This window comes from Vanacampus margaritifer, chromosome 7, assembly GCF_051991255.1.
Source record: "Vanacampus margaritifer isolate UIUO_Vmar chromosome 7, RoL_Vmar_1.0, whole genome shotgun sequence".
Lineage (NCBI taxonomy): Eukaryota > Metazoa > Chordata > Actinopteri > Syngnathiformes > Syngnathidae > Vanacampus > Vanacampus margaritifer.
Genome location: NC_135438.1, coordinates 4,565,863 through 4,591,403, shown reverse-complemented (window position 1 = coordinate 4,591,403; position 25,541 = coordinate 4,565,863). Strand labels below are relative to the sequence as shown.

The window sequence follows — 25,541 nt, the reverse complement described above, 5'->3', positions numbered from 1 at the left end:
AGGCATGACGTAAAGACAGGTAAAACAAAATCCAGCCTCGAGATGATATTAATGTATTAATATTACTTTTATTTACTTGTATACCTACCTACTTATAATATTAATTAATTATTTTTTTTAATTTTTTTTATTTCTAACCCTATTTTATTTCACTTGCCCCTACTGCAAGACTGATGATACAAGGACGATATTATCTGGGTTTAGTGAAAACAATAAAATAAAAAAGACTTGAACTCATACTGTACTGCAGTGTGATAAATAATTTTATCCTGCGATAGAAGTTGTTGTTGTCGGGTTTGTGTGCCTGCGTTCGTTTGTGGGTCTGTTTAAGCGCGTGTGTGTTGGAAGACAATTTTGTCCTTATGTGTGGGGCTTGACTGATTAAAATAAAAGTTTCCCACTCACTTGTGAACGTTGTAGCGTGAGGACTCAGAGGAATTCCAGCGAAGTCAGCCTAGATCGATGTTTGACGTTTGGTGGCTCCCTTTACAACACGTCGCTTTGCGTCACTTTTTTTAAATCCACAAAAAGGCAGAGGCAGACACAGTTTGCTCCATAATATGACGTAAGCGGTCAATCGGCCGGCGGGCGCGCGCGCGCTGGCTAACCCGGAAGTAGATTTGTGCGTTAAAGAACGCGCATCTGACCCCCCCCTATCCCCGATTGCCATTGGCTCGCTTTAGCTGTCAATCAAAGCCAAACTTGAAATGAAGTTTACATGATAGATAGGAAGAAGTTACAGATTGGCAAGACCTCTCAACAAAGCTTCCAGTCTTAGAATTATATATAATATAATTATATATTAATTAATTATATATAATATAATTATATATTAATTTATTATATATAATATAATTATATTATATATATATATATATATATATATGCTTTATTGTAGTAGTAGTAGTACAATAGTAATTTAGTAGTATTGTAATTTAAGAATTGTGTTAAAATGTTCAAATAAAAACAATTTGTAAAATTAAAGAAAAAAAATCCATGCATGTCTTGACACTCCTCCAGATTTTTTTTTTTTTAATTTTATTTCAAACTGTTTTTTGTATAACTTCATTATTATTTTTTTTGTAACTTTTTTCGTTTCAAACAACAATCAAACTGTCTTTAATTCTTTCTTTTTTTTTTTCTTTTCTTTTTTTACAAATATATGTTATTTTAGCCTTTTTTGTTTCAACTTTAAAATCAGGTCAAGGCACAAAAAGCTTTGGAGATGTGGAAAAAGTCCTGATTAAACGAATATCTGCTGACGCCTCCCATGTTTGTTTGTTTACGAGGGGGCAAAGTCAGGAGGTGTTTAAAGCTGATGCTGCTCCTTCAAAGCCGCCGCCACTGCATCCGACTTCCTGTTGTCGACGTCCTACAGCAGCCGCCGAAAGAAAGGAGTTAATTAGAAATACAAATTCTCCCAGATTGTTATTAATGGGAAGTGTAGAGTAAGCAAGGCAGTTTTTTTTTTTGCGCCCGGGAGTAAACTCTCAGGTAGCTTTGATGTGCGGCCCGCGGCAGGTTCGCTCGCTGCTGGGACGTTGCCAGCATCAGACATCTGGCTACTTTGTTGTCATTGGCTGACGGCGCTCCCGGGGGAGCACTCTGGTGACACGCCGGGTCCTGGCAGAGGCTGGATGCTCAGCACATTCGGGGAGTGGATTAGAGCTCGGAAAGTCTCAAATCTCTACGGGAGTCCGAGGGGGAGGAGCTCGCCCGGGAGTTCCTCAGGGCTCTGTTGTGACACCACTGTTTATTTGCCGTACCTTCGATTGGGATTTGGAGGATAAGCTGACACAAACGAGCAGTTACCGTCCAGTATGTGCGGCAGTGACGAAAATTGAGAATATTTTTAGAATTGATCAGCGCACTACACGCTGGACTGGTTGCAAGTCGATCTGTATAGAGATGGACAACCATTCAGACCAGTTTAAGAGACATACCGATAACTATACTGAAAAAGCAGCTGTTCTCTCGTCTCCTCAATAAGTCAGTAATATTAGTCGTTCCTCCCAGAGGATGAAGATCAAATGCCTGTGAGTATTATATTTTGTGCATGTGAGCCTGCTACAACGTTTGTGCTCTGATAGGCGTTGCTAAGGTAACAACACTGGCATATACAGTAAACCCCACCATCATTAGTTCCGTGTACTTTTGTGGAATTTTTTTGTACAGTTTGTAACTCCATTTTATTATGGCTCTTGTTGATTTTGGGTGCAATTCCACTGTCAGTCACTAGATGGCGGCACACTTGTTGTAATCTGAGACGGTTCGGATGTGAAAGAAGAAGAGTGAAAATAGGAAGCATTCTGATTTCAAGCTCATCTTAGTTTTTGCTGAATATTATTGAATTGTAATCCTCTGTAATCCTGATTTTTACGCTTACAGAAAGTGACAGGTGTAGGTTCATTTTATAAAGTACATGTGATGAGTTTGGAAGAAACGGGTTTGTTTCATGTAAACATAGAGGGATTGGTGCACTGGAGAAAACCAAGGCAAGCAGGAGGAAAACGTGCAAACTCGAGCCCGGATTCGAACCGAGAACGTCTTATCTGCGAGGTGTTTAAGACTACTCCACCGTATTGCAAAATGCTAGCTAGCATGTGTGGTTTTATTTTTTTGTTGTTTCTATCTATACATATATATTAGGTCACTCACTACACTGTCACATTTTTTCCTGACTGAAGCACTTTTTCCCAGCCTCAAATTGTGCCGCTTCCATTCTCGTTCCTCTCACTTTAGCCTTGAGCTCTCCCGCACTGTCGCTCAGTTTTAAAGCGCGACTTCCACCTCAAAGGCTCGCCTGACATTCCTTCATACAAAACAGTTGTTTAGAGGTCAAAGACAAGAACGCTGCCTAAGCAGCAGCAGTAGCAGCTTTGGCGGGAGGGCGTAAAGCAGCCGCGACGTGACAGCGTGAACCTTATTTATGGGATTGATTGAGGTATCCGTGTCTTTTTCCTCCCCTTTTTTTCTCTCTCTCCCGGCGTTTCCATTTGTGAATACAAAGCTGCGGTGACCCATAAATATTACATGGTGTGGAGATGCAAAGCAGGAATTAATGACTGGGGCGTGTGTGCATGTGAGAGGGAGAGAGAGTGAGAGAGAGCATGGCAGGTCCCAGCGGGATTCTGCTTAGACAGGCGGGCATGGTTAAGGGTGTGGTCACACACACGCGCGCGCGCACACACACACACACACACACACACACACACACACACACACACACACACACATATAATAGGGAGGGTGCTAACCTGCTTGTCTCTATATGTTCGCTCCTTTACTTACTAACCTCTTGAGTCAGGCATGGAACAGCAGTATAGTTTTCTCTCTCTCTCTCTCTCTCTCTCTCTATATATATATATATATATATATACAAAATTTAATACTTTTTAAAAAACTATACTGCACAATCAAAGTAGTTTATTTAATTCAAAATATATGAAAATTGTGTTTTTTCATCATTAGTTGATTTTAATTTATGAAGTGTATGAACCTTTTGGGATGGTTGATCATTGTCTGTTTTATATTATATATAATATTGTTGCTGTACCATGCAATGCAATAATTGTATTATTAGTTTTTAAAAAAATATTTTCAAATAAAGAAAAAATGTAGATGGTTAAATACAAAACTGTCAACCAAACGATGATCCAAGTCAATATATACACTACACAGAAACAATTGTAAGAACAAAAGTATACCTTGAATATATAATATAACCAAACTAAAAAATATATACAGAATACAATTAAATCAAACAGTTTGTCATAAAACAGAAAAGTAAGTCAAGCGTGTATTTTAGTAAAAGTGTGTCATCATTTTATGAAGGTTGTCCAAACGCTGCATACAACTCTGAATGTTAGCATCATGCTAATGCTAACACATGAGCAGAAGCTACCACGATCAAGTGCTATAACATCAAGACATTACCTGGCCTTCATTCATGACTACTCACGCAACTCTGAGCAGCAACATTAGCACTGATGCTAATGCTAACGATATCATGAAGGCAGATATTTCGGAATTGCCACGATGACGACAGACGCTAAGGCGGCATAGCACCAACACAGTTACATGATGTTTTTTTCCTAGGCTCTAATTATCACAGTGTTGTTTTTATATATTTTTTTTTTTAAATGTGACCAATATGTGATGACATCATTGATGATTAAACACTGAGCTAATTCTAAACTACTTGCATACAATAAACATGGCATCAATAGTACACAGAGTAAAATCAAAGTTCTCTTTTGCTTTCTACTTAGCTAGATGAATGGTTTAAGGAGCGCCCACTTGACACCTGTCACCCAACCAACCACGCACCATTACCTCCTGGAGGGGAGGACACAAGGGGGTCGTGGGGGGCGGGGGCCATTCATTCCTAGTGAACCAGTGGAGCGTTTGAACATCATTAGCGTTACAGACCTGCGTCTTCGTGGCCCTGTCCAACCTCTTGAACGGCTCACTTTGATCACCGCGCGTCAACACCGCCGGCTGTATGCCGCATACATTAAGATAACGTTACACTCACACAGTTGGCAGATAGCGTTCGTGCTAAGGCTAATGGCCACGAGGAGTACAGGAAATGAAGATGGAAGAAAATGCGGAGCTGGTCCCTTCGATGTAGCTATAAGTTTGATTTTGACAAGACAACCTTGAAAGAAAATGAAAGGATCTAGTACGTTTCCCTGAGGGACTCCACTAGAAATTAGTTCTGAATGTTTGTTGTTACTTTGGTTGGACTTTCCAATCAACTTAATTCAAAACCATTTACATGGACAAAGGTGTTGGGACATGTGGACCATTGCACATTTTTACTTAATATTCTTTCTATTATAAACTAAAATGGTTCAGAACCTTTCATAGAAAATGAATGGCTCTCGTAAAGTTCCCTGAGGAACTCCACTTGAAAAATTTTCACAGGATTCATATATTGGAATTTTTCTTTTCAATTTATTTGTTTAATTTTTATTTATTTTTTTTTTTACATTTTTAAAATATATTTTTAATGCAGTTTTTCATGGGAAATGCTTATTGAACGTTTATCAGCGTTTTTTGTTTTGTTTAAAAAAATAATAATTCTGGGTTGGTTTCCCCAATACATTTCAGTGGCCGACAATTATGCAGATTTTTGCTATTCATGGCCCGGTTCTTATTCCCCGCAAATAGCCGGGGTACTGTACACCTTATGGCCAAAAATATTGGGACAAGTGAATATAGGTTTGAGTATTTGGAAAATTTACGAATTGCACCTACAGTAATTAAAATGGGATGAAAAAAAAAATTAGCTTCCACTCCTCTGGGAAGGAAATATTTGAGTTGTATTTTCCATGCCGGTCAAATGCAAAACTGTACGACCTCAGAGACATACACAGCTTTGGATGAACGTAAACAGACAGAAAACTAGCATCGCTTTCGATCGTGTTGGGCTAACAAGGCGTCATCATCTTTGATAGACAATAAACAAACGCAGGCGAGAGTGACGATGAACGGCGGCGCCGCTCGGCTGTGCGACACACAATCGCTCGCAGTGGAGGGAAAATGATCATTATAGCTGATGAGGCGGCGATGACAGCGTGACAGGCGAGAGCTTTTTAATTTGTCGGATCACATCGTGACACGCGCCATCACAGGGCGGAGGAAATCTTTTCATTTGTGCAGAAGAAAGGGGGAAAGGAGGTCAATTAGCATCACGCCGCTGACAAGCAATGTATTACCGTGCGGGACAGTCAAACTAATGAGGGATGTTCGTCCCGGTCTCAGCCCGACTTCTACGCGGCATTAATCACTTTGCATGGCACTTGACGGGAAGGTGTTACTTCCTTCGCAAGGCGCCTTTTACTCGCCGGAGCGAGTGTTGTCGTAGGAGGTCAGGTTCACTCAAGTTAGGCTTCGTTTCCGTTAAATGCAGTACACGGCATGACGCGCTCTACAGTGCATGGAAACGTTCTGACCTTGTCCAACTGAGCCATGTGAGTTTGGAGTGTTATACAATGACAAAAATGGTAATTCCTCCCTATTTAGCGTAAACTATCTACTTAAATTTGATGTCGATGGAGTAAATCTGGATTGAAAATGTCCAAAATGTTCCAAAAATGGCAGTTTCAAGAACGTTTAAACCGAGTACGCTATGTGTATTTCTCGCAAGTTTCTGAGTATTTTTCTCGCAAACCTGCGAGTTTATGTCTCGTAAAATGTATGATGTTTATTCTTACAAATTTGCCACTTTATAATGTTACATATTTGCAAGTTCATTTCTCGTAAATTTGTGAGTTTTTTTCTCGTAATTTTTTTTTTCTCGCAAATCTGTGCGTTAATGTCTCGTAAAAAAATTTTTTTCACAAATTTGCCACTTAATATTGTTACAAATTTGCAAGTTAATTTCTCGTGAATTTGTGAGTTTTTTTCTCATAAATTTGTGAGTTTATGCTCGCTAAACCTGTGAGTTTACGTATCGTAAATTTATGGTTTTTTTCTCACAAATTTGCCACTTTATATTGTTACAAATTTGCAAGTTCATTTCTCGTAAATTTGTGAGTTTTTTTCTCATAAATTTGTGAGTTTATGCTCGCTAAACCTGTGAGTTTACATTTTGTAAATTTATGATTTTTTTTCTCACAAATTTGCCACTTTATAATGTTACAAATTTGCAAGTTCATTTCTCACAACCTACGAGTTTATGTCTCGCAAAAAAAAAATTCTCAAAAATTTGCCACTTTGTAATGTTACAAATTTGCAAGTTAATTGCTCGTAATTTTTTTTGTTTTTTTCTCGTAAAATTGTGAGTTTTTTTCTCTCAAATCTGTGAGTTTGTCTTGTAAATTTATGATATTTTTTTCACACAAACGTTCCACTTTTAAATGTTGCAAATTTGTAGGTTCATTTCTCATAAATTTGTGAGTTTATGTCTTGTAAATTTATGATTTTTTTCTCTCACAAATTTGCCACTTTGTAATGTTACGTAAATTTGTGAGTTTTTTCTCTGAATATTACCCCTCTCCAAAATCACACACACACACACACACACACACACACACACACACACACACTTTTTCGTGTTTCTACTTCTAAATTTTATGTTGCTAAGGGAGAGTGTACGGGAGAGTTCTTTAAGTTTTGCATTTTATGGCAAGTCATCAAACTTCACTGCCACACTCCAAGATGAAAACTAAAATGTTTCATAATATAGTGTCATCTATTTCTTTTAATGCATATGGTCAAAATTTAGTAGCTACTGAAAAAAATGTGCAGTTTGTTTTTTGAAGGACCACTTAAAAAAATAAATAAAAAAATAAAAGTCAAACGTGCGTGACCAAATTTCATAAGTGAAAATGGCTTCAGGGGCTAAATTTTAAGAAAGATTACAACAATTTAAGTATATGTTAGAGACAATGAACATGTTTAAAAAAGACAGTAAAACGTGTTCATTGGTTATTTAAATAGTGTTCATGTCATCAAGCAGACATATGTGCCATTATATTGTACAGTGATTTCTATCTCACAAAGGCAATATGGCGGCCGTCAAAAGCAGAGTGAAAGAAAAGATTTCATTTCATCTTTTTTTTTTTTTTTTTTGCCAGAGAGGTTTTTATTTGAGTGTCCATCAGGTATTATATGCCTTCTTCCCCTCCATATTGATCCATACTACCTACAGCTATGTGACACTATTATGAGACTTGACCTTATCATCTGCTGCCCCAGCAGCCTGTAGGCACGCAGGCAGCGCGTCGGACTCGGGGAAATCTCAGGCTACAGAAACACTAGCAAGCAAGCAACACAATCCCAAAAGGTTGGTACCTGCTTGGTGTTTTGTGGAGTTTTTCAACCTTTCATTAGCCATGGCATCCGGTTGCCAACCAATAAACCAATATAACAAAAAAAAAAAGAAAAAAATGATAAATAGCATATTAAAATGCAAGCCATATAACTGTTTGCACATTCAAGGAGAGTTTGTTAACATTTAAACCGTGATTCAATTTCAAAATTATTTTTGCTTCGGATATATTTCGGATAAGTTCAAATGAGCTCTTGTGGACCAAAAAGAGGTTAGTATCATCCACAAACAAAACTTTGTCGAGTACTTTCAAAAAAAATTAACAGTTATTTATACAGAGTAAAGAGAAGTGGTCCTAGTATGGAGCCCTGTGGGACCCCATGTTTCATTTTTTTTTTTCTGTGCAACGGCCTATCGTCTTTTGGACTGTTTGCCAGCCCGTTGTTGCGGATTCTACTGCTTTTGATGTGTTTAGTCTTAGTTTAGCGGCAATATAGACAATATAAACAACCTAGAATTAAACATAAATGTGTGCACTAAAAAGTGAAAGATAACTGAACTACACTTAGGCTGTGATTCTTTCTCATACCACTAGAGGGAGCCAGCAGCGATTTGCTACATCATTATCTTCCACGGCCAACCACGAGAGAGAGAGAGAGAGAGAGAGAGAGGCCCTACGACGTCGAACCATCCCCTTGTTTTCATCCAATGCATTTAAACAACACATTAAAGAGCAGACGATCAAATATAAATAAAAAGCCTCCGTTTCCTGACCTCCCGCTCCCGCTTTTAAGACTCGGAGTCGGGAGGAGGGAGCTGGGAAGCAGTCGGGAGACTTCATCCACTTCCCTTCTCTCGCTCCCTCCCGCTTCCGAGCGGAGATTCGGTAATAAAAACAGCTGTCTCTGGTGGTCTGGTGTGTAATTGGGATTGTTAACATGGAGAGCTCCTGGGGGACGATGATGGTGGGGGGGGGAAGGGGGGGGGGTAGAGTAGCAGTAGGCGAAGCTCTTTGTGTAAAGAATACAGCAGTGAGGGAGTGTAGAAGAAGCAAAAAAAAAAAAAGCAAACAAGTCACCTGAGTTGTAGCTTTGCTGCTTGCGCTGGCTCTGTTTTACTTTTCTTTTCATACGCTGCACTTTTCCGCTGCCAGAGAGCCTTGATGTGAGCGCTGTGTACTTTTCTTCTTCTTTCTCCCAGCTGAACTCCACCGAGGTTTGACTTTAAAAAAAAAAAAAAAAAAAAAAAAATGTTTTCATGTGTTTTTTTTTTTAAAGCAGAGTAAGTCTGCACACCTCGCAGCAAAAAAAAAAACATTGTACTCTCAATTACTGTACACGTGTGACGGAGCCTGGAAGATGATTTGCGCAGATGTGAAGGAACAACTGCACAACTTGCCTTTCCTGGAGGCTTTCTGGCCGTTATTTGAATCTAGTTTTCACAATCAGATATTATCTTCTCTTTACCGCTTCCATCAAATTAAGTAAAAATGAACTATTTTACATTATAATTGCAAATTTTTTTATTTGAATACATTAACAATGCAGGCTTTTTTACAATAGGGAAACCTTGCTACTGAAGGATATTATAACATTTTAATACCTATTTTCATATATCGATTATTGTTACTGATCATGAACATTTAATTCTTCATTTTAAGTTTGTCAAAGTGTCTTGTGTCCTGAGCAGGGCACATGATGTTGACCTCGTATGTTCTGGGTTAAAGCTGGGACCATATTATTTAGTCTAGAAAAGTTCCTTCTCATCACTTTGTACGAAAACATATTTTCGCCCTTGCTATACACTGATTGGTCCAGAATTTCTTGTTTTATTTTGTACACGTACATTGTGGTCTTGAACAGAACTTGTTTTGCTTTTCCATTAGTCACGGTCATTGGTGCTTTTGGGTCAAATGATAAAGTGAGATTTTGTTATGAAGAAGAATATGAAAAGTGCCTTGAAAATATACATATTTTGGCTAGAGACGAAGACAGCTGCAACTGCACTAAGAGTTCTATTGTTTGACATGTCCTTCAACTGTATAACACATTTGCTCATTCATGAAGGGAGAGATATTCTGCTTGGAGACTGAATTGTAATAAAAGGCTGGCCCTTCGAGAGGAGGGTGTGCATTGTTGATCAGAACTTGTCGGAGTTTGATTCAATGGTGCAACAGGAGATCTCCTTTAAGAATTATCCTGCGCAGGAAACTCTGTTCATTTCTCATCTCACCAGTTGGTTTATTGGACACGCAAAAAGTTATGGATTAACTACATCCCTCAGTTGGTGATTTAAATATACCTTCTTCAGTTGGTGACCCTCCGACGGCAAGGCGTTTGACGGTTGTTGCGTTCGCGGACGGTTTGAATTCCTGGCGCCATATTAATTGAGGTAAGTGGAGATCTTATCCACGTTTGAGGAATTCTTTCTGTCTAGGAGCGCTCCGGCCGCCATGCGTTCTTGTAAGATAGCCAAATCAAGGGTGAGATTTGTGTGAGCAGAGGTAGAAGTTTAAGTTGTTTGGTTGTATGGAGTCAATAATTGTGGAATTTCCTACGGTATTTTAAGTATACATATTTGTGGTGCACATTGAATTGAATAGCGATCGCTAGTAAGTCAGTCTGGGAAACATTTTGTCTTTACAAATTTGTTTTTACAGACGATAGATACGTAGATAATTGATTTGAAGTCTATGTATATGAGATAAGAGATATATGAAGTTGAGAGTAAGTCAGTCTGGGAAACATTTTGTCTTTACAAATTTGTTTTTACAGACGATAGATACGTAGATAATTGATTTGAAGTCTATGTATATGAGATAAGAGATATAAGATGAAGTTGAGAGTAAGTCAGTCTGGGAAACATTTTTGTCTTTACAATTTTGTTTTTACAGACGATAGATACGTAGATAATTGATTTGAAGTCTGTGTATATGAGAGTAAGTCAGCTGGAGAAGCATTATTCTTTTACCAGCGTTAGATGTGTGGGCATTGGTTTTACGTCCATACATATTTAAGTTGAGAGAAGTCGGCTCAAAAAGCATCTTTGTCTTGATCCCTGCCTGATGCGCGGGAGAGACAAACACTTTGTTTTTATGAGTAATAGATTCTTGGGTAATTAGATACAAAGATCCTTGAATAAGTGTTGCCGATTAAAGCTGCGGGAGGATCGACTGCTTCATTTTCTAGGGACAAAGGACTCAACTTATAGGAAGTCAGATTGACATAAAACGGATTTAGTACGCCGTTTTAAGATTAATCGATAGGTCTATGAATAATTGGATATTGACATTTTTAGACAAGATATAAGAGATAAGATGTATTGACTCAACTCGTGGAAGTCGGGCTGACTAAAGCATATTTGATACGACGCTTTAGATCAAGCCAATAGGTCTATTGAATATTCGTGATTAAAATTCAAAGACAAAGAAACTGTTGAAGCTGGGGTAGCGCAGTTGACATCCGGATATTTATGTGTTGATATGTCGTACAAAACGACATGTCTTGTCTGTCCGTTGTGTGTATGCCGTCTGATCGGTGAAGAAACTCTAACGTTACGGTAAAATCTTAAAGGGACCGCGACGAGAACAGTTGATTAATTCTGTTATAAGTGAGACGTCACTTCATTTAAATATTAATACAACTGAACTATGATAATTTACAATATAATATAATATAATACAAATCAATAAGCTATAAAATACCTGAGTTAATAATTAAGACGAAACATGGACACTCTATTTGAACTCAAAACACAGTGGTTTGACCCGAATGGGATTCCGTTGAGTTTAGATGGGATGACGCTGGATAAACAAATTGGGAACGCATGCGCTGTGGCTATAGGGATTTTACCTACAAAGGCTAAACGAGAAACAAAAAAGAACTTTGCGACTGGATGCAAGACGGCTGTAGAAAAGGTTATTTTCCGTCATTACAATCTGCAGTGTGTCTAATCTCTTTGATGAAGAACGTTGAACTTGCATGTGTGAAAAAACGTCACGAACTAGATGAGCTGGTGCAACACACATCTGTAATTTCTTCGAGTGGAAGAAAAGCCAGAAATGATCGAAAGCTTGTTGACAAAATAATGAATAATGCTAGAATACTAGCTTTAGGTATTTTTGTGAAGTTATAACCATTTATATAACTAAATAATGATATAAGACTAAATGATTTGACCTGATATGACTTCCGCTAGTCGGAATTAAAGCTTCCGGATTAATCATACCGTTTAAATAATGACTTAAAATGTAATTAATATTGAACGACGGGACTTGATTATATTGTGAAAAAGGTTAGTTTATTCTAATAAGATATGGCATTTGTTCGATGGTTTTAATGACGGCAATTTAACTTTGAATGTGCGTACACGGCGACCGCCCGTTAATAATGTTATGAGTGTATGTAATTTTATATAGAGGAGAGTCCCGGACGTATCTTTAAGAAAAGTGTATTGAAAAAATGATGAATACTGAAATGTTGCTTTGCAAATAAAATAACTGTATAATACAAATTTATGTAATAAAACAAATTAAGCCGTTTAATAAGCGCTAAACGGGATAAATTAATTAGACGGTAAAATTACTAATAAAACTTCTAACGCTAAAACCCGCAATTGTCTGCGTTAAATAATTGAACGACATTATATAAATTGTTGCCGTAACTGATTTTATAAGCCCCTTACATAAATTTCTTAAGCACTAATGTTGAATACTTAAACTGGCTTCAAGAGTGCAAATACGTCATATTTAAAAATTATGTTTGCTATAAAACGAACGAATATTAATACACAAATAACATAGAGAGGTATAGTTTTAAGATATTATAAAATTTAGATGCATGTCTTATGCTTGTAGAGCATGGGTGGCTTTGACTGATTGTAGTTGCTATGACTCATTCCCTTTCTCGGGTTAAAAAATGCCAACAGCCATCAATCTTTGTAATGAGGTCAAATAAAATGTTTTTATAAAAGGTAATGTTAATTGTGTGATTGTTTTAGATTAAATAGTTTAGTCTCTACTCTTATTTTAATAATAATAATAATAACTAAAAACAAATAACTTGGATGGCAATTAATGTGGAATAATTCTTATATAGATGATTGTTTTTTCCCTTATGATTTTGTTTGTGCGCGAGAACATTGTTTAATAAATTTTAAATATCTTTTCAGAATCAGGAGACACACCCATTAAGGACAATTGGGGTCGCACCAAAGTGCCATGTTCCGGTCCTGGGGATGAAGTAATGTGTTAATTATAATTTAAAAGGAGTTTTTTATTTATTTTTTTCTCCGACGTTTATAAATAGAAAGTAATTTTAATCTCTCCTGAATATATTTAACCTTTGAATTCGACATTTGAAGTCTCATTACAAACAGACTGGGGAAGCTATCTGGAAGAAACACATTTTTGACATAATTTGAGGTGCTATGTAATTAAAAATCATTCCTGCTTTGACGTTTGACCAAAGGCTGACTTTACGGGCTGCGGCCTCCATTGAGAAAACATTAATTGAAAACTACACACTTATTAATTAACTATATTTGTAAATTGTTAGAGTATATCTGTCCTATTTTATCCTAAGTATTATTTATGAAGGTATGCAAAACATATTAAATTAAATATTGTAAACCATAACAAATATTGACATATAATTAGCAATTATTTAAAATTGTAAACTTTCATTGTTTTAATTATTATTTTTTATTATTTTTATTTTTATTTAATTTTTTTAATAAAGGAAGTTTTTGGTTTTAATATTTACTGACATGTTATAACCTAAATACTGTTGGGGCAGATTTGAATGTTTTCAGTCGAGTGAGGATTATTGGTCAAGGGTCATTATTTCGGAACAAAGTCAACTGGCGGGACACAGACCTCTTTAAAAACCCCCACCCACAAAGAAACTGCAACTGCCACCACCATCAGAGGGGCGTGATGCAGCCATCATCACAAAACATCCTGCCAATACCTGATGGAGAGGGGAGGTTCCTGGCGCCACCTGTTGCAACAATGACTGTGCCATCATATACAAATGTGATAAAAGAAAACTGCTCCACTGCCCAATGCACACAATGCTCCGCACGAACTGTCCTATGAAAAACTGCTCCATATGCTCTGCACAAGCGTCCTTAAAGCATTCCTGCGTCCAGAACTGTCCACTACGATGGTGACTCAACCCCACAAACAATGCTTTCCTTGAATTAGTGATACCGGGCCATATGATGTGATACTGACTGTTTACACTGCACTCTATTTTTGACAGATATAAGGTGATAACATCTACAGTAAAACATTTCGTAAATATAATGAACTGATTGACAACACTATATACACACAGATTTATTACATTTTAAAAACGTTTGATGTCTATTTTGATTTGATCTGATTTGTTTATCTCTGTCTATTTTGAAACAGTCAGCTTTTTGGACAAACATCAAAAAGGGGGACTAGCAAGCTTAATGGTAACATTAAAACTAAGGGCAACTTTATGTATTAATAATAATTGATGAATTGGCTGAAAACTGAGATTCTTTGTAAAATTCATTGGCATAAGCTACAATATTTTTATAGTACAAAAGATAATACAGGTAAATTTCGTCTGGTTTCAGAAATTGAAACAGCTAATATGAATACAGATAAGATACAATTTATTTCAATCTTAATTATTATATTTTACTTTTTTAAGTTTGGTCTTCTAGTTTTTTCCCGAATTCTCTTTTGAAATTTAAATAGTTGCTTGGGACGCATTGTCGAATTTGCTGGTTAAATGTAAAATTTTCCCCTCTTTCTAAACAAAAAGCAAGCAAAATTTATTTACTGCAAAACTTTATATATTAGTCTGAAAGAGTCTCTAAAGCGATTTTTTTTTTTTTTTCAGATGGGGGAATTATTGGTTGGTCTGGGTATATCGTCGCGAAGGACACAAACAGTCCATGTTAAATAAATAAATTTAAAATTAAAAGTTAGTCTTAATGCGATAATTATAGATAGTCTGTGAGAATGAATTTTACAGGAGGACAATTGGGGATTTCCTTGACCATGGAGAAGGAGTAAGTTTTGGCAGGGACGGCGAAAATAAGGTGAATATGTTCCATTTCTATTTCTATTTTTCCCTTGGGGCCCTGGGGTTAGATGTTATTTTTTGATTTTATTTGTTGACGAAAGTTGCATTTATTTAATGGCTGGAAGCACATCCATGCTATATCTATAACAATAAATATTATAAAACATTCCAATAATTATTACATTCTGTAAACAAAATTGGCCTCGTCAGATTCGAACTGGCTAAAGATTTTCATTTTTTGCATTTAAGAATGTGCTCAGGTCATTAAAGTCAGCCAAAGGCTGGATCCTAATTAAATGTCACAACAAACAGAATTTTTTCCCACAGGAGAGGCCTACAGAACTTTACTAACATTTACTAACTCCTAACTATATAACACTACCAAAATGCTCTTTCAAAAAGAAGGGATGCGAATAAATGTTTATTAGTGACTAAATGAAAATATTTTGCACCCAGATAAGGTGATGAAAAGGTCAATCTAGTCCAGTCCACGGGGCACCTGGTTCCACATCTTGCCTATTAGACCAGCCGGAGGTCTGCCTTCTACTCAACCCCCACCTTCAGGAGCCAGCCACCACCGGGAATCAACAGAGAGACCAGCCAGCTGTTCCAGTGACCAGACGTGCCAGCCGAGAGGCCATTCAACTGCTTCCAGTGTCAGCTAACGAGCTGAGGAATTACTACATGAAGATTGAGTTTCGCTGAGGACGTCTTTCGAATGGAAACAGGAGGAATGTGTCCCTTTTTCCAGGGCATTCCACAAAGAATGAGTCACAACTTGGGAAGATAAAATCCCGGTGACCGATTTTTGCACCCCTGGCAGTTGGAGAGAGGCAGAAGGACCCTCTTCACAAAAAGGCTCTGTTCAACCTTCTGCTGATGCTGCTCAAGGAACCTGAGTGCACCATCCACACAAGAAAATAAAGAAAGTGACGACTGTTTAAAAAAAAAAAAAAAAAATCACAAGATGGCTGCTTCGAAGAGACAATGCGTCTTCAATTGCGTCTGCATTACGACACTCTTTCTTATACTGACTGTTATGCCAATTTTGTGTTTTTGGGATCCCCTAACCACATCTATAAACGCAACCACAAAAATTCGGGCTAAGCGAGACATGAACTCTCCACACATTCCCTGGGTTATATCCAAAACGTATGATGACTCAGTCACGGTGACAGTTGCCCCAAACACAAACACCTCTGTCAAAATTCCCATTACGTCATTAAAGGGATTTAGAGGATGGGAAGAGACAAGGGGAGGAATATGGGTGAAATATTGGTGGTATTTGACAGGAAATGTTGCGCAACTAGATTGGGGTACTTTTATAACCACCCAAAGTGGACAATATTGGCCACCGGGAAAAAGCAAGGAGGCTGTTTTCTTTTCTAAAAGGACAACACTGCGTAAAATGGGAGGTCAACTCGAATTAACCTTTTCCATTCCCGACGGGAATATACGACCAGCTAATGTAACTCTATACAACACCTCCTGTTTTGGATTACTGTTATGGGCATGGTCCCATGGCGTTGACCCACGTTTTCCTATTCTAATCTGTGTAAATAAGACTATGAGTAAGCTAGACCAACCAAAAATGACTAAATACTCAATGGAGAATGGGATAAAAGCTGTAAGTGTACCGATTGATAGTGTAATTGAATGGTTTAGGGTTACTACAGGAGTATCCAAAAGCAGCAACAATTGGCTATTGCTAGCACACGAGGCAGCACACGCCTCTGGTAAGGAGTGTGTAGTATGTGTGGGACCACGACCTTTATTGAGAGTAATCCCGGCTAAAATCGAGGAACAATGTATAATGGAAATTATGAATAAAACTGCCCCAAATGCCAAATGCTCTCAATGGGATAAGATATATCCACTAGTGAATTTGCAGACAACTAAACCAATATTTTCAAAGGAAATTGCAGATGGTAATTTTTCATGTATTAAAATGACAGGTACCGGAGAACAATTGGGAGAACTAGATCACATTTCACACTGCACTACAATAATAAATGTGGGTCAAAAATTCAAGCCGCAATCAAGGGCTGACATTTGGTGGTGGTGTGGGCATAATCAGATATTTGACAAGTTGCCTTGGGATGGCAAAGGATATTGTGCTCTCATCACCCTTCTTCTGCCAGTACAACTTTTTCCCACCTCGGTTGATAACCTTTTACAAATGATTGACACTTGGGAACCACAATCTTCTCCTCCTTTCCATAGAATTAAACGATCTTCTTGGCAACAGGAAAATGTCCCCACCTACATTGATGCAATTGGAGTGCCGAGAGGTGTGCCAAATGAATACAAATTGACTAATCAAATAACTTCAGGATTTGAATCCCTAATTTGTTGGTGGTGTACCATTAACAAAAATGTAGACAGAATTAATTATGTGCATTACAATGTACAAAGACTAGGAAATTGGACTCAATCTGGATTTGAAGCTGTACATGGCCAATTGGCTGCCACATCTTTGATGGCTTTTCAGAACCGAATTGCACTTGATATGCTATTGGCAGAAAAAGGGGGAGTTTGCTCAATGTTCGCAGATCAATGTTGTACCTTCATTCCTAATAATACCGCACCGGATGGTACTTTAACTATTGCAATTAAGGGACTCCGGACACTTAATAGAAAGATGAATGAACACTCGGGTATAGACACTTCGCTATGGGATAATTGGATGACTGTATTTGCCACAATTTTGATATCAATTGCTGTATTTACGGCTCTAATAACAATATGCGGATGTTGTTGTATACCCTGTATTCGTTCCCTTTGCGAGAAAATTATTTCTGCCGCAATTGAAAAACAGGACGTACGAAATAAGTCTTCTTACATGATGATGGAGGCTATTACTTCCTCAGCCCGGCCTGCTGCAACATCCGATGTAGATCCCGCTGGAATCTTTGTGTAAAATGTTTAAATATTTAGTTATTGGGCTTAGTGTTTACGTAAGCCCAAAAGGGGGACTGAAGGATATTATAACATTTTAATACCTATTTTCATATATCGATTATTGTTACTGATCATGAACATTTAATTCTTCATTTTAAGTTTGTCAAAGTGTCTTGTGTCCTGAGCAGGGCACATGATGTTGACCTCGTATGTTCTGGGTTAAAGCTGGGACCATATTATTTAGTCTAGAAAAGTTCCTTCTCATCACTTTGTACGAAAACATATTTTCGCCCTTGCTATACACTGATTGGTCCAGAATTTCTTGTTTTATTTTGTACACGTACATTGTGGTCTTGAACAGAACTTGTTTTGCTTTTCCATTAGTCACGGTCATTGGTGCTTTTGGGTCAAATGATAAAGTGAGATTTTGTTATGAAGAAGAATATGAAAAGTGCCTTGAAAATATACATATTTTGGCTAGAGACGAAGACAGCTGCAACTGCACTAAGAGTTCTATTGTTTGACATGTCCTTCAACTGTATAACACATTTGCTCATTCATGAAGGGAGAGATATTCTGCTTGGAGACTGAATTGTAATAAAAGGCTGGCCCTTCGAGAGGAGGGTGTGCATTGTTGATCAGAACTTGTCGGAGTTTGATTCAATGGTGCAACAGGAGATCTCCTTTAAGAATTATCCTGCGCAGGAAACTCTGTTCATTTCTCATCTCACCAGTTGGTTTATTGGACACGCAAAAAGTTATGGATTAACTACATCCCTCAGTTGGTGATTTAAATATACCTTCTTCACTACCATCTGAAATAAATATGCGGATTATTTTATTTATTTATTTTTTTAAGCCAAAACAATTTATTAAAATGATGCATTTAAATTGTATTTATTTGTGCAAAATCTTACTACTGTATGTTGGCCTTTGCTGTTTTGTTATCAAAAGGTGGCATTATGCTAAATGTTTGTTTTCATAATCGTCGCTAAATCATAAGATGATACATTTTCAGACCACCCAACAATATTTTCCACTAATAATTTTTTGGTACTAAAATATTTTTTGGAATAATACAATGCACGGGTACAGTATGCCATGTATTATGCACGGCAATTCTTGTACATGCTAAAGTATGTTAGTAACATCTATTTATAAGTATGTGAACAAAATGATGTGTTCTCAAGTCACAAAAAAATGTTTTCTTCAAACCCCTTTGTTGTGAAAAATGAATTCCACTATATTCGAAAAATTGTTGGGTCAAAAATAATCCAATGTGGTTATTAAAAAAAAAATGGACCAGCCCAACTTTTTGGTCAAATTGAGTAACCCACAAAACAACCACAAAGAATGGCTTTGGACAAAAAAATAAAAGAAGAAAAAAAGTAGATATTTTTGGAGCACAACTTTTATGTGGGTTATTAATTTGACCCAACTTTTTGGGTAACGCAAGAAGCTAGGTGGGTCCTTTTTTTTTTTTTTACCCATATTGGGTTATTTTTTGACCTGCTCAGATTTTGCCATATTGCTTGACTTGCACCACATTATTAATGATGATAACATCCTTTTATTGGGGGAAAAAAAGTGCTATTTTCAATAACACAAAAACATCTGTTTTCGACTAATCGCCTCTTAAAACTGCTGGGTCAAAAAAAGAAGGAGCCAATTTTGATTTTGAAAAAATCGTAACAACACGTTACTTGGTTCAATTTGACTCAACTTGTACCGAATTTGGATACAAAACAACCCCCCAAAAATGGGTTGTGTTGATACAAAACAACCCAAAGTTGGGTCAAAATGACCTAAATTCATTTTCATCAAAACACAGGAGTTTTCAAAGTGAACTAAATTTGCGATGGAGTTCTACGTTAATCTCAACCACTGCTATAAATGACATTTCCATATTTCCGATTCTCACTACTAAGTGATTAATGAACAAGATGACTTGTCAAGTCATGTAGTTCAAAGTCAAGTTGAGTTAAAGTTTCCCAAGTTTTTGGGAAAGCAATTGCTTATTTTTCGTCCATCTCAGGATTTTTACAGAGATGGTCTAATTATTCATTTGCATGCTTTATTATTTAAAGACCTATTTTTAATCACATACAAAAAAAAAAATCACATAATTTTTTTTTTATTTTCTACAAAGCACTACTATATTCAGTGAGAATGCAAAATTTTGCACATTTGTAAAGATTTTAGGATATATTTTCTTATTGAAGTGCTTTTGAATGATCATGTCGGCCTTTTTCTTTCTTTTTTGGATCACTCTGTTTTGTGCAACCCTCTTCCAGCCCAATCCTGGACAAGTGATTTTCATGATCACACCCATTCATTGCAAAATGATGTGTTTTCAAGTCTGTTTTCTACGAATCCCCCCTTTTTTTGTGTGCAAAATCTTACTAAATCCTTTTGGGATTGGACTACAAAGTGTTATGTATTATTCAAGATCATTCATTTGCAAGCTATATTATTTTACAACACCTATTTATTATCAAATGTGTTTTCAAATCATGAATTAATTTGTTCACTGAAAAAAATGGAATTGTCAATTTTTTAAGTGTTCAGTATTGTGATTTTCTTTCTATGAATCCCTTTTTTTTTGTTTTTTGCAACACAATCCAACTAAATCCTCTTGGGAATTGTCCCACGATGATCTGGCAGTCAAGACAATAACAGCCATTATTCGAAGATTGCGTTTTCAAGTCTGTTTTCTATGAATCCCCGTTGGTTTTTGCGCAAAATCCTACTAAATCCTCTTGGGAATCGACTCTGTAGTTTTATTTATTATTAAAGACAATTCCTGTACAAGCCACATTGTTTCATAACACCTATTTATTATCACAAAATGGATTTGGGGGTCACGTTTTTTTTTCCCCACATGCAACTTTTTGTGGAAAAATCCTATTAAATTCAGTGCAAATGCAACATGTAATTTTTTTTTAAAGTGTGGCTATGAGATATTATAAATGAATTTGAAAATGAATTTAGTAAAAAAAAAAATGTGGCTCCTGGCAAGACAATTCCTGCAACTGCTGGACATCCTCCGCCTCATTTTAGGTAAAAAAAAAAAACAACTAAAAATTGGACTTCAAAAGTCAGATTTATATGTATAGATTTTTTTTTTTTTTAACTGGGCTGACTCTTGGGCAACAATTTCATAATGGGCGATTTAGTGTGGTGAAATATGAATTGTTTTCTTGAAAGTTTTGTCAGTGAAGCAGGCCTTTATGCACGTACACGTGAGCACACAGATTGGAAAGACTTGATGCCTCTCAGGAGTGGAATCACACGCCCCTTCTTTGGGTGGGGGTTGGGGGGGGGGGTGTCGCCTGCAGCGCCCCCTGTCGCACTGGGGAGGTAACATGGTATACACTCACACAAACACACACTTTCCGTTTTGGTGCATCAAAAAAAAATCGTTGACGATTCCTAGAGATGGACGCTGCTTGTTTGTATGCATAAATTAAACAAATGAGAAGCCTGTTAATGATGTCATCATTTGGCGTGACCTGCTGTCACCTGCATTTTTTTTTAAATTCATCAGACTTTTTTTTTTTAAAACACCTCTATTTTATGATTTTATTTTAGATTCTCAAATAAGTGACCAATCTCTTACAAACAACAATTTAATATGACGCAAAGACATTTTTTTTTTTTTTGCCTATTTTAAAATGTGTCCTACCACGACCGAATTACACAACTTTGCTCTTAAAATGTATTTCCTAATTGTAATGTGCTCGTTTTTTTTTTTTTTGGGGGGGGGGGGGCTTGCTTATTGCATCTCTAGCGTGTAAAAGCAGCTGAGCCACTGAATTATTAATAACACCCATTTATCTTAATGTAATACAAACACACACACACATATATATATATATATATATATATATATATGTATATATATATATATATATATATATACATATATACACATACATATATTTATATATATATATACATACATATATATACATACACACACACACACATATATATATATATATATATATATATATATATATATACACACTTATACACGACGTGTATTATAGATAGAGAGAACTCCGTTTAAATTTACATGTGCATTTTTGCTACTGTATTTTGGCTAAACACACACACACAAACGAAATGTTGACATTCAAATGATATTAAAACAAGAATTATTGTATCACAACTTCATATACCTCGAGTGTTGAAAAAGGTTGGAGCAGAAAGTTGAGGTTCGGTCAAATCGCCGTTGCATGCGCAGAGTCCCCCCCGCGGCGCCAACGATGCGGCGCCTAATGAAGAATAATAAATCATGAAAAGGGAGGGGGGCTGGAGCAGGTGTGTGTGTGTGTGTGTGATGGAGAGAGAGAGAGAGAGAGAGAGAGAGAGAGAGAGAGAGAGAGAGAGAGAGAGGGAGGGAGGGAGCGAAAGGGGGCGGGGACCGAAGAGTCAGTCTGCCCTTCGCCTCACAGCGTCGCCACTTGAGGTCCCAGCAGCATTCGGCATCGTGGCGGAGCCTCGGAACCGAACCTGGGAGCCGGGAAACTTTCCTCTTGCATTAAAAAATCATCCTGGCAAGCCGACAACAACTCTCTTTTTGAGAAATTCTTTTGTCAACAAGGACTCTTTCAATTTGATTATTTTAAATATTTTTGTGGGATATTTTTGATTTTTTTTTTTTCATGGAAAGGCGAGCTGGGTTCGATTTGAAAAAAATAGACCTGAGCTAACTTTTTTTTTCTTTACATTGATTGAAATCCCAAGAAGGAGAGGAAAGAGGCGGAGGCGGAGTCATCCTCTTTCTCCCCGTCTTTTTTTTTTTTTTTTTTTTTGTGTTAAAAAGGCGAGCCCGGCCGCTCGCTCGGACCCGCCGCCAACATGATGATGATGTCTCTGAGCAGCAAGCAGCCCTTCTCCGCCATGGCGCACGCCAGCCTGGAAGCCAAGTACTCATCTTTGCACTCGGGCGGCAACAACAACTCCACGTCGTCCTCGTCTTCGTCCGCCACCTCCAACGCGGTCTCCTCGTCCTCGGCGTCCTCCTGCGCCTCCTCCCGCCACAGCAGCATCATCAGCACCAGCTCGGAGGCGATGCGGCGCGCTTGCCTCCCCACACCGCCGGTATGTATGTTATTATCGCTAATATCGCGGTTAGAGGATCGCCACTTTTCGTCCCCCCCCCCCCACCCCCTCCCTATTTGATGTTTTAATGAATTTTTATGAGATTTTTTTGGGGGTGGAAATGTTGAAAACCGGAGTGCCAATTCCCTGCTGACCTCCATCATGCGCGCGTTCCATTTGCAATTGCAGAGCAATATATTCGGCGGCTTGGACGAGAGTCTGCTGGCCCGGGCTGAGGCGCTCGCCGCGGTGGACATCGTCTCGCAGAGCAAGAGCCACCTGCACCACCACCACCCGCCGCCGCACCACAGCCCCTTCAAGCCGGACGCCACCTACCACACCATGAACACGCTGCCGTGCACCTCGTCGTCGTCGTCGTCCGCCTCCTCGGTGCCCATCTCGCACCCGTCGGCGCTGGGAGGCGGCGGTGGAGGCGGCGGGGGCGGCCACGGACACGGCCACGGCCACGGCCACCACCACCACCACCATCACCACCACCACCACCAGGCACTGGAGGGCGACCTCCTGGAGCACATCACCCCGGGCCTGGCGCTGGGGGCCATGGCGGGCCCGGACGGCTCCACGCCGGGCCACCCCGCGGCGCACATGGCGGGCATGAACCACATGCACCAGGCGGCGCTGAGCATGGCGCACGCGCACGGGCTGCCGACGCACATGGGCATGAGCGACGTGGACGCGGACCCGCGCGACCTGGAGGCCTTCGCCGAGCGCTTCAAGCAGCGGCGCATCAAGCTGGGCGTGACGCAGGCCGACGTGGGCTCCGCGCTGGCCTCGCTCAAGATCCCCGGCGTGGGCTCGCTGAGCCAGAGCACCATCTGCAGGTTCGAGTCGCTGACGCTGTCGCACAACAACATGATCGCGCTCAAGCCCATCCTGCAGGCGTGGCTGGAGGAGGCCGAGAAGTCGCACCGGGAGAAGCTCAACAAGCCCGAGCTGTTCAACGGCGCCGAGAAGAAGCGCAAGCGCACGTCCATCGCCGCGCCGGAGAAGCGCTCGCTCGAGGCCTATTTCGCCATCCAGCCGCGACCCTCGTCCGAGAAGATCGCCGCCATCGCGGAGAAGCTGGACCTCAAGAAGAACGTGGTGCGCGTCTGGTTTTGCAACCAGAGGCAGAAACAGAAACGGATGAAGTACTCGGCTTGTGTTTGAGCCGCGCGGACACCGGACGCTTTGTATCATAAGTTCCGAAAAGAAAAAGAAAAAAAAAAAGAAAGAAAAAAAGAGACTCACTCCTTTTTCATGTCTTTGTGCAAAAAGAAGAAGAAAAAAAAGAGCGTTGGACGTGAAAGTAAGACTTCACTTTTAAGACTTCATTCCACTCACCTTCGAATTTCACCAACCGGAAGCGGACATTGGGGCGGAAAAACGAGCAACGGAGAGCACTTGGGAGTCATTGCAGGGTCCACCGGAGATGTAATAATAATCATCATCATCATCAGAATAATGACTGCCAAATATTCCTCTTTGTAAATGCATATTTTCGGGTTTTTTTCGTGTCTAAACGTGCAATTTATTCGTATTAATTCCACGTGTTTGATTTATTTATTTATTTGTGTGTGTGTGTGGGGGGGGGGGGGAGAAAATTGAGAAACTCATCAGGGATCAGCAGCAGATTTTATCAAATCATTTTTTTAAAGTGTTTACAATCCAGCGTGGGCCTGCTCCTTATGAACTATTTATGGAGTGAGGTCATGTTTACTTCATTACATATTTATTGGGAAACCCCCCCCCCCTCCCCCTTTCTTCTTCTTCTTGTTTTTGAAGAAATTCACACATTTGCCCTAACGTTTAAGGTGGTACAATCGATTTAAAAATATATATAGATATTATTTTCCCCTCCCTGCTATTTATTTATTTGTATAAATATAAGCGTCGTTTTTGCTTGTACGAATCACATCCTTTGATTAATTTCGATTGATCGCTTGTTGGGAGCGGGAGAAATGTAAATAATGTCATCGATTGCACATTGATTCTATTCGTATGTTTTTTTTGTTTTTCTGTATTTGCTGTTTTAGCTAAGCTAATTTCTGTATGATGTGTTGATTTATTTCAAACCAACAAAAAAAAAAAAAACCTCCTCGCTTATAATTTATTCATTGAATTTGATTTAACAATTGCAATGTGTGTTTCATTAAAGAACAAACTTTGCCATTTGGAAAGGGGAAAAAAAAAACATCCAGACATGCTAATGTTATTTTCTATTTATGAATTCATCTGTTTATTTATTGATAAGGTAGGAGGGGAAAACGCTTGGTAGCAACACAACCGTGTGTGCATGCACAACTCCTAATATCAAATAAATAAATACATCATTGGGCTCCCTATCACACGCTGACATTTTTGTTATTAAAATGCAGCTTGGGTTATGATTGAGGAAAAAAAAAAGAAGAGTGTCACGTGACCAGGCGGCTTGTGCTTACCTGCAAGAGCAAATGCTAATATTCTATTAGAGGCTTAATCAGGGGCTCTACGGAGGCCTGGAAGGCTCCCTGGAGCAGTTGGGGGGGGTGGGGAGAGGGGGGGGGGGGGGGTTGCCAGATGTCAGCCCGCCAGAAAAACAGCTCGGCTGCCAACGAGCACCCCAAAAACCCACACACCCCCTCACTAAAAAAGCACCTTTCTGGGTTTAAATCCACCCTTTGAAGGGATCTACATGAAGATTAGGA

General features: G+C 38.7%; 1 protein-coding gene and 2 long non-coding RNA genes across 3 annotated transcripts in view; 2 read left to right on the top strand and 1 right to left on the bottom strand.

Moving 5' to 3' along the window:
- LOC144055293 (uncharacterized) overlaps positions 1–571 on the bottom strand; it is a 115,734-nt gene extending 115,163 nt beyond the window's left edge. Inside the window, exon 1 of the long non-coding RNA XR_013294826.1 lies at positions 406–571. This is a non-coding gene — a long non-coding RNA (uncharacterized LOC144055293). The remainder of the gene's footprint in view (positions 1–405) is intronic.
- An 8,784-nt stretch (positions 572–9,355) lies between these two features.
- LOC144055800 (uncharacterized) lies at positions 9,356–18,389 on the top strand. Its single transcript, XR_013294938.1, has 2 exons — positions 9,356–11,696; positions 15,301–18,389. It is a non-coding gene; the product is annotated as an uncharacterized LOC144055800 (long non-coding RNA).
- A 3,835-nt stretch (positions 18,390–22,224) lies between these two features.
- On the top strand, positions 22,225–25,314 carry pou4f2 (POU class 4 homeobox 2). Its single transcript, XM_077572169.1, has 2 exons — positions 22,225–22,854; positions 23,044–25,314. The coding sequence occupies exons 1-2, from the start codon at positions 22,612–22,614 to the stop codon at positions 24,022–24,024; spliced, it is 1,224 nt and encodes a 407-aa protein (XP_077428295.1). The 5' UTR covers positions 22,225–22,611; the 3' UTR covers positions 24,025–25,314.
- The last annotated feature ends 227 nt before the right edge of the window (positions 25,315–25,541 follow it).